The sequence below is a fragment of the Lissotriton vulgaris genome, chromosome 6, assembly GCF_964263255.1.
Source record: "Lissotriton vulgaris chromosome 6, aLisVul1.2, whole genome shotgun sequence".
NCBI classification, from domain to species: Eukaryota; Metazoa; Chordata; class Amphibia; order Caudata; family Salamandridae; genus Lissotriton; species Lissotriton vulgaris.
Genome location: NC_141694.1, coordinates 1,863,908,636 through 1,863,922,780, shown reverse-complemented (window position 1 = coordinate 1,863,922,780; position 14,145 = coordinate 1,863,908,636). Strand labels below are relative to the sequence as shown.

General features: G+C 50.0%; 1 protein-coding gene across 1 annotated transcript in view; it reads left to right on the top strand.

Moving 5' to 3' along the window:
• Positions 1–9,405: 9,405 nt before the first annotated feature.
• Positions 9,406–14,145, top strand: part of LOC147709683 (antileukoproteinase-like) — a 71,877-nt gene continuing 67,137 nt past the window's right edge. The window contains exon 1 of the mRNA XM_086925533.1: positions 9,406–9,560. Within this exon, the coding sequence (XP_086781659.1) occupies positions 9,470–9,560 (91 nt within the window). The 5' untranslated portion in view covers positions 9,406–9,469. The remainder of the gene's footprint in view (positions 9,561–14,145) is intronic.

Genomic DNA, 14,145 nt, shown 5'->3' with positions numbered 1-14,145 from the left:
TTGCACTGCAGCCCAGGTCTTACCCATGCCACTGGATGCCGTCATAAAGCCACTGCCTGCACTGCGACCTGAGAGCACTGCACACCGCATCGCTGCACTTTGCACTGCAGCCCTGATAACTGCCAACGCCAGTGCTCCTGACTTCAACGATTCGCTCTGCAACATGTGTGACCTCAAGGGCTGAGGACTCCTACGAAGTCCTCCGAACTGGCGCATGTCAACACTGGATCTTCAGAGCTGACCGTGAGGTCCCAGAAGCCCTACATTTCTAATGGTACTCTTTTGCCGTTCTTCCCGACACCATAGCTGGCCCATGACTCCGCAGTCTGCCAGAACTGTTTGGATTTGTTGTTCACAACCCTGTGATAGCCCCGAATGGAGCTATCGACCTAAAGGAACTGTTTTAAGTCTATTTTCGCTAATTGATATCTCTAAGAACTGTATGGTAATTTTCATCACTTTTGGTCTTGTTGTGCACAGATAAAACATTGCATTTTTATCTAAAGCTGGTGTTATGTCCTTTTGTATGGTGTTCACTATATTACTGCTGGTTATGCGCAAATGTTTTACACACTGCCTATGAGATAATCCTGACTGCTCGTGCCAAGCTACCAAGGAGGTGAGCTGGGGTTACTTTAGAAGTGAATCCCTCTTATCCTTAACAACTTGCCAACTAGAGACCCCCATTTCTAACAGCCTTCTTTTTGTTTTTCCTGATCTTGTGGTGGTATCCACTTTAGGAAGCCCTGAAAGTGTCCTTGCCAGTGTCTTTTTGGCTGGTTTTCCATTTCCTCTCTAATTGTGTGCTTTGTCGTTTGGCTGATTGGATTGCATCTGGCCTACTTTCTGGCTCTTTTGTGTTGGCTGTGTTTGAGGGGTGCAAGAGTGCTGGCACAGTCAGATAATCAATTGTTGAGTTGCTCTTTGTTGGCGTTTATGTTTCTGGTGAGAGTGAGGGTGGGTCTGGTCTTACATGGAGCATTGGTCCAGTCTGCTTCTGTGCTACTGCTCCTGCTGCGTATCATCTGGCTGGTGTTGGCAGGTGTCTTGAGATGGGATGGTTATCTGAAAGTGGATGATGGAGTGATCGGCCAAATGAGGGGTATAGTGGAGGTGAACTTGACTCTGTTGAAGATAGCGAAGAAGGGGTAGATGGTGTGTCCAGTGGTGTAGGTGGATTCTGTGATGTGCTGGGTGAATCTGAGGATGTTGAGGCTCTCGAGGAGCGCTTGGGTTGGTCTGGTTTTCCAAGAAGAAATTGAGGTTTCCTAGGGGGATGTAGGCTCTGGAGTCCAAGATGATGGTGGTGACGAAGTCCGTGATGTTTTGGGTGAATTGGTTCTCAGTCCGGGTGGGCGGTAGGTGAGTGTTAAGTTCAGAGTGATATTTGATGTTTTTGGGAGCTTGAACTGAAGGTGCTCCATGGAGGGGAACTTGCTTTCAATGGTTGTAATATAGATGAGAAATTCCTTGAAGATGATTTTGACCCCTCCCCCTGGTTTATGTTGTCGGTACCATCTTGTGATCTTTATCCTGCTGGGATTACTGTGGTGCTTTCTGGTACAGATGAGAGGGTCGAACAGGTTTCTGTCATGAATAGGAGGTCCAAGGTGTTGTTGCTAACCAGGTCCTAAATCTTTATGGTGTATTTGCAGATTGAGCGAGTAATGAGCAGCATGCGTGAGAGTGATTTTGGAGTGCTGGTTTGCTGGTTGTGGGGTCGGCATGCTGTGGGTGTACAGAATGGTTGTATGTGGTGCTTGTGTTGTTGGTCTGGTGTTGTATGTGAAGTGGCAAGTATTGCATGAAAAGGCTCCTTGTGTGGTGCGTTGTGTGGCACTGCAACAGTGGGGGATCAGCAGCAGGGGTTGAGGGAATGTTGGAGTGCAGTAGAGTACCTCTGGGGAGCCTGGGTTCCTGGTGCTCTGCAGGATCCAGGCATGGATGGGTGCAGACAGGCTTGCATTTGACATGTCTTTGGCATGTCAGCAGCGTGCCTCCTGCACACATCCGCTACAAATCTGTGCTGCGGTTGCCTTTAAGTAGGTCTAGGAGGTAGGTGGAGCTTAGTGGGAGTTTGCGAAAACAGGAGTGGAGGAGAAGAAAAAAATGAGAAGCTGGTAAGAAGCAGTGTGGAGGAAGGAGAGAGCATGGGAGGTGGGAAGCGAAGAATGGCACACAAAGCAAAAGCATGGAAAGGAAGGGAAAAAGAAGAGGCATCAAGAGATGCACACAATGGTGAAAGAGGGAGCAACGAAGACCCAAAAAGGGCGAAAGCAAGCAAGCAGAGGCCCAAGGGTGAACAAGATACGGGAATCAAGAGACACAAGACTCAAGGGGATCAAAAGAGACACATTGGGTGAAAAATAGCAAGAGAGAGAGTTAAGAGGCACAAGAGTCAAGAGGCTCAAAAGAGGCACAGAGGGTGAAAAAGAAAGGGAGGGAGACACGAGGGAGAGTAAGAAGAGAGCAGTACGTGCATGGAGCAAAAGACAGGTAAATCAAGGCACAGGTTCCGGGTAGGCAACGGTCTTGACTAGTGGGTGGACTAGTCCAGGTAATTCAGGGCCTAGGCACCTGCTTCCTGGCTGGTCCACACTTGGGCCGCCATTACATTGTTCATGGGAGGGGACTGGGCAAGGGGGCAGGGCTTAACATAAGTGTGGGAGTAGCAGTTAAGGAGTAGTCTCTGCTGTTGTCAAACTATGGTCTACCTGCATTTAAATCAGTGGGCAGACCATAGTATTAGCGGGGAGTGAACTCTATTGCCACTTCCCTCTCTGCCAAGAATTAAATCATGCCCTATATCCAGAACTGAAATGCTCCTTATATAGAAAACTTAGTCTGGGGACGTTCCCAACTGAGGAAAATGTAGTCCGGTGCGGCAGGCTTCCAAAGTAGAATGATAATTGAGATTGTTCTGCTGGTGGAGCAGATACTGTTGTGCACTTTATGCTATTTTACCTTAGGTTACTTAGGCCTGTAAATCCACGCTACTTCATCTATTGAACCTAAATGGTGCTCGAACCATGGTTTGACTATACATTGATTTTAGCAATAAAAAGCATTACAATAATATTTTAAGTGCAGGGTTTTGCCTGCAAGAACCTTGTGATTTATGTACTATTACTCATTGCTTATAGCGCGCTGAGATGTTTATGTTTCGAATGTGGACTACTACTAAGGGCCAGATTCCAATGTGGATAGGAATGCCTCCTAACAGCATGTGCTCTGTCCAAATCGGATCGGGCACGTGTCTTTCTGACTGGCTCAGAAAGGTTTCTGACCAACCAAGTACGATGCGAGTTAGGCATTAGAAATATCCAAATCCTAACCGAAGAGCATTTGGAATGACAGAGCCATACAAAGCTGAATTGTCAATCAATCAATCAATCAAAGCATTTATATAGCGCACTACTCACCCGGAGGGTCTCAAGGCACTGGGGGAGGGGGGGGTCCGCTACTGCTCGAACAGCCAGGTCTTGAGCTGCTTCCTGAAGGCAAGGTGGTCCTGGGTCAGGCGGAGGTGGGTCGGGAGGTAGTTCCAAGTCTTGGCGGCCAGGTAGTAGAAGGACCTTCCTCCTGTGGTGGCTCTTCGGATGCGAGGGACGGCGGTGAGGGCGTGGCCGGTCGATCGAAGCTGGCGTGTGGGAGAGTAGAAGTTGAGGCGGCTGTTGAGGTATCCTGGGCCTTGGTTGTGTAGGGGTTTGTGTGCGTGGGTGAGGAGACGGAAAGTGATTCTCTTGTTGACCGGGAGCCAGTGCAGATCTCTCAGGTGTCCGGAGGTGTGGCTGCGACGGGGGATGTCCAGGATGAGTCGTGCTGAGGCGTTCTGAATCCGCTGGAGTCTCTTCTGGAGTTTGGTGGTGGTTCCGGCGTAGAGGGAGTTGCCGTAGTCCAGACGGCTGGTGACGAGGGCTTGGGTGACCGTCTTCCTGGTCTCGGTGGGGATCCACCGGAAGATCTTACGTAGCATTCGCAGGATGTTGAAGCATGACGAGGAGACGGCGTTGACTTGTCTGGTCATGGAGAGGGAGGAGTCCAGGATGAAGCCCAGGTTGCGAGCGTGGTCTGTTGGTTTGGGTGCACTGCCCAGGGCCACCAGGAGTTGTCCCAGGCGAAGGGTGAAGATCCCAGGATGAGGACTTCCGTCTTGTCCGAGTTCAGTTTCAGGCGGCTGTTCATCATCCACTTGGCTACGTCTGTCATCCCTTCGTGTAGGTTGGCTCTGGCGTTGGCGGGGTCGTTGGTGAGGGAGAGGATCAGCTGGGCGCCGTTGGCGTAGGAGATGATGTTGAGGTTGTGTTGGCGTGCGATGGCTGCGAGGGGGCTCATGTAGACATTGAAGAGGGTTGGGCTGAGCGAGGAGCCTTGAGGAACGCCGCAGATGACTTCGGTGGCTTCTGATCTGAACGGGGGGAGGCGGACCCTCTGCGTCCTTCCGGCGAGGAACAAGATGATCCATTCCAGTGCCTTCTCCTGGATTCCGACGTTGCTGAGACGCTGCATTAGGGTACGGTGGCAGACAGTGTCGAAGGCCGCGGAGAGGTCTAGGAGGATGAGGGCCGCTGTTTCTCCGTTGTCGAGCAGGGCTTGGATGTCGGCGGTGGCTGCGATCAGGGCGGTCTCGGTGGGCCACGTTTCAGAACGACCGAGTACGATGCTGGATTTGGACAGCCTTTCCGAATCGTGCCATCCGACTTGAATCAGCAGTCAGAATCAGACTTTGGGGGCATGTAGCGGACCCCCTACACCATGAGCCTTCCCAATCGGGACTGTGGGGGTTCCCATGGGTCCCCCTTTACCAGCCATGCAGAGTTTGGCAGGCACCAGAGGGTGCCCGCCATAAGGTGCCCAATTTTCCCAAGCCACCCCTTTGTTCAATGGGAGCCTAAGCATTCGATCGGAACATAGGCTCCTCTTGAAGCCAATGGGAGACCGACCAAATCGTATCTGGAAGTATCCGGATGCATCGTACTTGGTCGGTCAGCCTCTCCCGATCCGAGTCGGTCGGACATCCTTCCCAAACCCATTTGGTCAGGAAGCTTTCCAAACCACATCAGAATTGGGCCCTACATGTTAAATATATTACCTTAACGCCAGAGACGTTTTTTATGATATAGGCATTTTGAATTGTATGCAACTGTCAAGAATGAGAGTCCCAGGTTAGTTGTGTGTACCTGTTTATGATATGCTTTTAATTCATATATTGAAATTTTATAATGATGTGTTGTTACTTATGTGGTACATATTAGACTATGTAATGCCCAGTTTCAACAGTCATTTCATCTGCATTGGTATTTTTTATTGTAAAGCAATTTGCTGATGATAATAAATTAATTGAATGATTGACATTCCAATATATTTTCTAATGTTATACCAAAATTAACACCAAAGATTTTTGAAAATAAACACCGCTTTACGTTTAATTGCCCCTCTTCTTCGACCTGGAAAGATAAAAAAAACACCAAAAGTAGGATAAACATGCTGTTCTCAAGTTTTAGGTAAGTGGAGGTGTAAAATGTATAGTTATCTGCTGCCGCAGGACCCTGTGGAACTACCAGCAGGAATCATGGGAGAAAAACAACAAAATGCACAATCTGATTGGTTGATCCTGTGGGATACCCAAAGCACTGCCCAGTGTGATTGGCAGGATGCAACACGGAGACAAATGTTGCCGTTTTAGGACTCTGGGACTCGGAATCCTGAGTCCTGAAAAACCAAAAAAAAGTAAGGATTGGGTAGGCATACCCTGACCCCAGCCCATGTAGGGGGTTCCCACAGGAGGACAAACATAAACACATGTTTTGGGTTTGCTTTGGTCCTATGGGACTCTCATGGGAACCAGTCTGGCCCCCATCCCCTGAATGGTCTCCCACTGGACAAATTAACCTCACCTATGACTATCAGGAATTGACAAAGGCAGGTGAAAACCCTTCTCCAGAGACTGAGATCTAAGCACCAGTGTGTAAATCCCACTCAAGCAGTAAGTATATAGGTGTATGTGGAAAGCTTGGATTGTCTGTGAAGTTTGTGAACTCCCACAAAATGGAAGGTTTGTGAACATTCAGAAACTGCTATAATTCCACTTTCCAGCCTGGAAAGAGTTGTATTTTCACCTCGGCCAAGCAGTAGAATAAATCCCTTCCCAGGGTAGAATCAGGAATGGGTCACCACCAGGAGGGTAGTCGAAAGGATTTGTCCAAGGGATCAAATAATTTTATGGCAGACAAAAAGAAACATTCCTACTGTGGAGCTCTCGGCCGTCGAGAACGGGGTGCTGTGAAACGGATCCCAAACTTGAAAATCAGGTGATTTCCCAATGAATCTATATTGAAATGTGTGTAAGATGCAACTTTGCATACAGTTTGGAAAGGGAATTTGTGAACTTCAAAAAGTAGTAAAACTACACTCATGTTATGTTATAAATTGTTTATATAGCGCCCATCACCGCCGGTCTCTAAGCGCTTAACAGAAGAACATAACACACTGTTACCCAAACCCTCAGCTGTCCCCCCAATTAAGTTGGAGTCATTGCCTTTCTGAATAGGTGGGTTTTCAGTTTTTTTCTGAAGGGTAGTAGCTATGATTCTTCCTTCAGAGTGGCCAGGAGCTCATTCCACAGTTGCGGGAGAAGCACAGACAGGGCCCTACCTCCTCTGGTTTTTAGCTTAAACCTAGGTTGGATCAAATTGAAAGTTTTTCCTGAGCGCAGAGATCTACCAGGAACATATCTCTTCAGACGTTGCTTAATGTACTCTGGGGCTTTCCCAAAGAGTGCCTTATGGGCCACACATAGACACTTAAACTGAACTCTGAATTTCACTGGTAGCCAGTGCAGCTTCTGGAGCAGGGGGGTTGCGTGCGAATTTCTGGCCAGGGAGTAGATCAGCCTTGCTGCGTCGTTCTGTACTACCTGCAGCTTCCTCAACAGCTTCTGTGGCAAGCCGAGATATAAGGCATTGCCATAGTCAAGTCTTGAGATAACCGTGGCAGATACGATCGATTACAGGGTGGAGGCTGATAGAATGGGGACTAGCTTTCGTAATTGCCTCAACACATCTGTGCAAGAGCCAACAACAGGTGAAACTTGAGGGGCCATCGAGAGGTCTGCATCAATCCTCAGACCCAAGCTTTTTACCACCATCCCAGGAGACGGGGTGGTTCCCAACTCAGGGGGCCAGTACAGGTCACTCCAGGGATCCTCTTTGTTGCTGAACACCAGCACCTCTGTTTTATCAGCATTCACTTTCAACGGATTGTTAGTCATCCAGTTGACCGTGAAACTGAGCAGGTTCCTCACTGATTCCTAGGCCTCTTTGGTGTCTTCCAGCTGAACCAATAGCTGGGTATTGTCTGCGTAATTGAAGATTTCACAATTCCTACGCATAAGCTCCTCCACCAGCGGTTGTAAATAAATATTAAAGAGTAGGGGGGATATTGCCGACCCCTGGGGCACACCCCATGTTACTTCACTAATCCCAGACAACTGGTCTCCCAGCTACACCCTCTGAGTTAGTCCTGACAGGAAGGATTCCAGCCACTTAAGCACCTGGCCTGTGATCCCCAGCTTCGCTATACGGTCCAGCAAGATTGTATGGCTGACCGTATCAAAAGCCGCCGACAAGTCTAAAAGAATCAGGGCGCATGGCTGTTTATTGTCTACCCTGACTCTCAGCTCGTCGGCGACCGAGGCCATGACTAGTTCTGTGCTGTGTTGGGGCCGAAACCCAGCCTGCCTGGCATGAAGGAGATGGTGTTCCTCCAGATGACCGGCTAATGTGCCCAGGACGTGTTTTTCTAGGATCTTACTCAGGAATGGTAGCTGCGAGATAGGCCTATAGTTTTTTAAAGCCTTCGTGTCCGTTCCTGCTTTCTTTAGAAGTGGGGAGACCCTAGCTTCCTTCATCTGAGTTGGGAGGTAGCCTGCTTCCAGTGAGTTGTTCAGTAGACTCAGCACCTGGGGCTAGATACGTGGCAAGGCCATTTTAAAAATTCTTGGGGGGCATGGATCTGTGTTAGAGCCTGATTTGATTTGTCCAACAAGTTCCGCTAAGCGCTTGTCGTCGATGGGAGGAAAACTGTTCATAATCCTAGACGGCACCTGAGCCACCAGACTGGGCAGCATAGTTGTAACTGGCCGTGCATTGATATCAGTAATGATATCCTGTACTTTCTGAAGAAAGAAACTTTAGAAAGAATCACAGTCTGGTTGATCACTCATAGAAATTTTCCCACCCCACTGCGTGAGTTCCCTTAATATCACAAAGGTCTCTCGCTGTATGTTAATCGCCTCCCTAATTCTTCCCTCAAAGAAAGCTGACTTTCTCTCCAAGATGTCTGCCTTCTATTTTGAGAGTAGAGTTTTAAAGGTTTCAGCCTCTACTTGACAGTAATTGAGTCTCCGCCTTCTCTCTGCCTTGCGGAGGGCTTGCTTCTTCTCTTTCAGTGAGGCATCAAACCATGGTGCTCCCTTCCCTTTAGATCTAGTCCTCTCCATCCGCTCAGGGGCTAGTTTATCTAGAGCAGCGAGCATCCAGGTCTTTAGCACCGTAGCATCCTGATCCAAATTGATACCACTCATTTGTACTACTTTGTTGTGAATGGGCCCCACTGGACCTCCCTATTGGTGAAACTATTCCTAATTGTTGATTCATTTTGATTTGATTTTGTAAGGCACCTTCACCTGTGCAGAGCGCGAGGGTGAAGGTTTTGTTCAAGCAGATAACTTTTCATATGATTACAATAATGAAATGTGTCAACAATAGTTTTTAAAAATTTGCATGTGTATTACTTCAGTTATTAATTTAATCACAGGAGTGTCCACGGCCATGCTGATTTTATCAATTTCTAAACAGTAGCCAGTCCTGGATCCAGTGGAAGTTGTAGAAAGTAAAAAGGGCTCTTCAAGATACAGTTTACCTTCTTCTCTTGACCCATTCTGCCAGGGGTCCCAAAAGCAGTGCCAGGGGCCACAAGGGACAGCTCCATAGTGTGTGCTTGGAGGTCCTGGTGCAGTGACCCTCAGCTGTCCTGATCATCATTTCTGCTGTCCTGACCCCCTCAATAGCCCCCTTCAAAGGGAGTACTGGCCTCTGATGGAGGACTCCTTTCAGCAACTGCACACAGGCCTTATTTTCAATAAGGTTAGATTCACCCATGGCCTTAAATGTTGTTTATGTAATCACCGACATTTATGTAACATGCTCATCCCTTGAGGCATTTCCAAAGTGAGTCACTGGTCTCAAACATTTGTTCTGTCTCTAACGAAATTAGTAAACAGTGAAGGAAGCCGGTTTTTCTGGGAGTGCCTGTAATGCTTCAGCTTGCGACAGGGATACTTATAAACCATCCTTGGCTGGTGTCCAGTCTGTCTTTGCCAGCGTCATCCTTCCCTCCGTCTCCTCCTGTGTTATCCTATAAATCCCAGTCACAGGAGCAGCAGGATTCAGATATCACTGTCCCCGCCATGATGAAGACTGCAACCGCCATCTTGCTCCTGGCTGCTTTCCTTGGGCTCAGCATGATGCCTGCAGTGGAGGGAAAGACCTATCCTATAGGTGAGTGCACAGGCACCAGATGTACAGGCACTTCGGGTGGAGGGAGAGGGCTCTCCTGCAGGTGAGTGCACAGGCACCAGATGTACAGGCACTTCGGGTGGAGGGAGAGGGCTCTCTTGCAGGTGAGTGCACAGGCACCAGATGTACAGGGACTTCGGGTGGAGGGAGAGGGCTCTCTTGCAGGTGAGTGCACAGGCCTCAGATGTACAGGCACTTCGGGTGGAGGGAGAGGGCTCTCTTGCAGGTGAGTGCACAGGCACCAGATGTACAGGCACTTCGGGTGGAGGGAGAGGGCTCTCTTGCAGGTGAGTGCACAGGCACCAGATGTACAGGCACTTCGGGTGGAGGGAGGGGGCTCTCTTGCAGGTGAGTGTACAGGCACTAAATGTACAGGCACTTTGGGTGGAGGGAGAGGGCTCTCCTGCAGGTGAGTGCACAGGCACCAGATGTACAGGCACTTCGGGTGGAGGGAGAGGGCTCTCTTGCAGGTGAGTGCACAGGCACCAGGTGTACAGGCACTTCGGGTGGAGGGAGAGGGCTCTCTTGCAGGTGAGTGCACAGGCACCAGATGTACAGGCACTTCGGGTGGAGGGAGAGGGCCCTCTTGCAGGCGAGTGCACAGGCACAAGGTGTACAGGCACTTCGGTGGAGGGAGAGGGCTCTCTTGCAGGCGAGTGCACAGGCACCAGATGTACAGGCACTTCGGGTGGAGGGAGAGGGCTCTCTTGCAGGTGAGTGCACAGGCACCAGATGTACAGGCACTTCGGGTGGAGGGAGAGGGCTCTCTTGCAGGTGAGTGCACAGGCACCAGATGTATAGGCACTTCGGGTGGAGGGAGAGGGCTGTCTTGCAGGTGAGTGCACAGGCACCAGATGTACAGGCACTTCGGGTGGAGGGAGAGGGCTCTCCTGCAGGTGAGTGCACAGGCACCAGATGTACAGGCACTTCGGGTGGAGGGAGAGGGCTCTCTTGCAGGTGAGTGCACAGGCACCAGGTGTACAGGCACTTCGGGTGGAGGGAGAGGGCTCTCTTGCTGGTGAGTGCACAGGCACCAGATGTACAGGCACTTCGGGTGGAGGGAGAGGGCTCTCTTGCAGGCGAGTGCATAGGCACCAGGTGTACAGGCACTTCGGGTGGAGGGAGAGGGCTCTCTTGCAGGTGAGTGCACAGGCACCAGATGTACAGGCACTTCGGGTGGAGGGAGAGGGCTCTCTTGCAGGTGAGTGCACAGGCACCAGGTGTACAGGCACTTCGGGTGGAGGGAGAGGGCTCTCTTGCAGGTGAGTGCACAGGCACCAGATGTACAGGCACCAGGTGTACAGGCACTTTGGGTGGAGGGAGAGGGCTCTCTTGCAGGTGAGTGCACAGGCACCAGATGTACAGGCACTTCGGGTGGAGGGAGAGGGCTCTCTTGCTGGTGAGTGCACAGGCACCAGATGTACAGGCACTTCGGTTGGAGGGAGAGGGCTCTCTTGCAGGTGAGTGCACAGGCACCAGATGTACAGGCACTTCGGGTGGAGGGAGAGGGCTCTCTTGCAGGTGAGTGCACAGGCACCAGATGTACAGGCACTTCGGGTGGAGGGAGAGGGCTCTCTTGCAGGCGAGTGCACAGGCACCAGGTGTACAGGCACTTCGGGTGGAGGGAGAGGGCTCTCTTGCAGGCGAGTGCACAGGCACCAGATGTACAGGCACTTCGGGTGGAGGGAGAGGGCTCTCTTGCAGGCGAGTGCACAGGCACCAAGTGTACAGGCACTTCGGGTGGAGGGAAAGGGCTCTCTTGCAGGCGAGTGCACAGGCACCAGATGTACAGGCACTTCGGGTGGAGGGAGAGGGCTCTCTTGCAGGCGAGTGCACAGGCACCAGGTGTACAGGCACTTCGGGTGGAGGGAGAGGGCTCTCTTGCAGGTGAGTGCACAGGCACCAGATGTACAGGCGTTTCACAGTCTGGATGAAAACTTCACCTGAGGGATGGAAGTTGTGTCTCCTTCTGGAGCCTCACTGCACAATGAAGGGAATAGTCAGGCGAGTCTGCATAGAGTTGAGGAGCTTGAGTAGTGAGAGAGGGAAAGCCCAGGATGTGTAAGGCACAGTGCCCATGTTCAGGGTCTGCCTCACGCACTTGAAAAGAGCAGTTGATCCACAACTCTCAACAGGCAGCGGGGTACAGGTTTCAGGCGGTCAAGGCTTGAAAATTGGCTTTCAAAGCCTCAGTCTGCCTTGTAAAGTCTCCAGCTCCTTGCCAGAGCAACTCGTCTAGTCTGGGTTTTTCTTTGCATTCTGAGACTTTATTTCCTGTTTTTTCCTTTAGAAAATAAGGACTACACTACAAATCCCAGAATGCAAAGCCAAATTCGAAAAGATGAGCTATTTCCGATGGACTTGCAAACCTTGAAAACTCTGTACATGGACTATTGGGGAAGGGTAAAACGGTCCTACTTTTTCAGGTACATTGACCACTTGTCACCAAATAGCACAGAATAAAAGGACCCACCTGCTTGGTGCGATCCTAATCAGATTTAGGGGAAGTGGAGCATTGAAGCAAGCATCCCAAGGGAGCAGAACTCCTTAGAGTGGGGCCACTTGGAGGAAGTCCTTACCGAACTGTGTATTAACAAATGAGGCTAAAATGGTGCATTTTCCAGCACTGTGTTTGAACATATTTGGTCTAAAAGCCATACGTTTTGGGGCCTGTTCTGTAAAGAATGTCCTGAAATATTCTAATACTTCATGAACTAACACACTCCCCAGGGGCATTATTTCTCCACAGCAGCACACCATGTGTCAGAAAGTCCAGTAGACACACTGGCTGTGCAGAGCTTTTCACAGGGTTGAAATTTGCATTGCTAACTAAGCAAAGATATGCCTTAAAGTGTAATTTAAGAACCTCATAAAAGGCGACCCCCTTAATGCCTGGCTGGAGGTGGGGGATTCTTAGTAGCATTCGGACAACCTTTGTCTGTGCCTGGTATGTTCTGGGACTTTCCAACTGGTCCTGGGGTTACCAAAGGGGACCGGAGCCCGACTCATAATTGGATGTTAAGTTAAGTGTGCATATTTTTGGGGTTTTAGTGTCATGCATCTTCTAGGATGACAACCATATCTACTGATGAAGTGGGTGTGGTGTTTCCTGGGAGCCCATGGTGTTTCTGGATACTGCAGTACTTGGATAAATAGAGTATGTTCCGTCATATGCAAGCGCGTGGACGATGAGGGTGGGACACGACACTGTGAACACGCTGATAGACAAGTGTGGCCTACCTGTGCTGCATGCACTCAAGGCGCTCCATCCAATATTTGCTCATGAAAACTGTGCAGGTGAAACAAATTGAGAGAATATGAGGCACCCAGAGATCAGACACTGTTCATTCACCCCATTTCTATAAGACATGTAAAAACACCAAAGAAGCCCATGTTTAGGCTGTGAGGTTGACCCTGCAGTTATTATTACATGTCCATTCACTGTCTCCTCTAACACACTGTAGGTGTGGAGGAAGGTGCTGTCTCTGAGTGTGATCCTGTAGTTATTGCTCCATGCCCTTTCACTGTCTCCTCTGACACACTGCTAGGGATGGAGGAAGGGGCTATCTCTGACTGTGACCCTGTGGTTATTGTTCCATGCCCTTTCAGTGTCTCCTCTGACACACTGCTAGGGATGGAGGAAGGTGCTATCTCTGACTGTGACCCTGTGGTTATTGTTCCATGCCCTTTCAGTGTCTCCTCTGACACACTGCTAGGTGTGGAGGAAGGTGCTGTCTCTGAGCGTGGCCTTGTAGTTATTGTTGCATGCTCATTCACTGTCTCCTCTGACACACTGCTAGGGATGGAGGAAGGGGCTATCTCTGACTGTGACCCTGTAGTTATTGTTCCATGTCCATTCACTGCCTCCTCTGACGCACCGCTAGGTGTGGAGGAAGGTGCTATGTCTGAGCGTGATCTTGTAGTTATTGTTGCATGCCCATTCACTGTCTCTTCTGACACACTGCTAGGGATGGAGGAAGGGGCTATCTCTGACTGTGACCCTGTAGTTATTGTTCCATGTCCATTCACTGTCTCCTCTGACGCACCGCTAGGTGTGGAGGAAGGTGCTGTCTCTGAGCGTGGCCTTGTAGTTATTGTTGCATGCCCATTCACTGTCTCTTCTGCCACACTGCTAGGGATGGAGGAAGGGGCTATCTCTGAGTGTGACCCTGTAGTTATTGTTGCATGCTCATTCACTGTCTCCTCTGACACACTGCTAGGGATGGAGGAAGGGGCTATCTCTGACTGTGACCCTGTAGTTATTGTTCCATGTCCATTCACTGCCTCCTCTGACGCACCGCTAGGTGTGGAGGAAGGTGCTATGTCTGAGCGTGATCTTGTAGTTATTGTTGCATGCCCATTCACTGTCTCTTCTGACACACTGCTAGGGATGGAGGAAGGGGCTATCTCTGACTGTGACCCTGTAGTTATTGTTCCATGTCCATTCACTGTCTCCTCTGACGCACCGCTAGGTGTGGAGGAAGGTGCTATGTCTGAGCGTGATCTTGTAGTTATTGTTGCATGCCCATTCACTGTCTCTTCTGACACACTGCTAGGGATGGAGGAA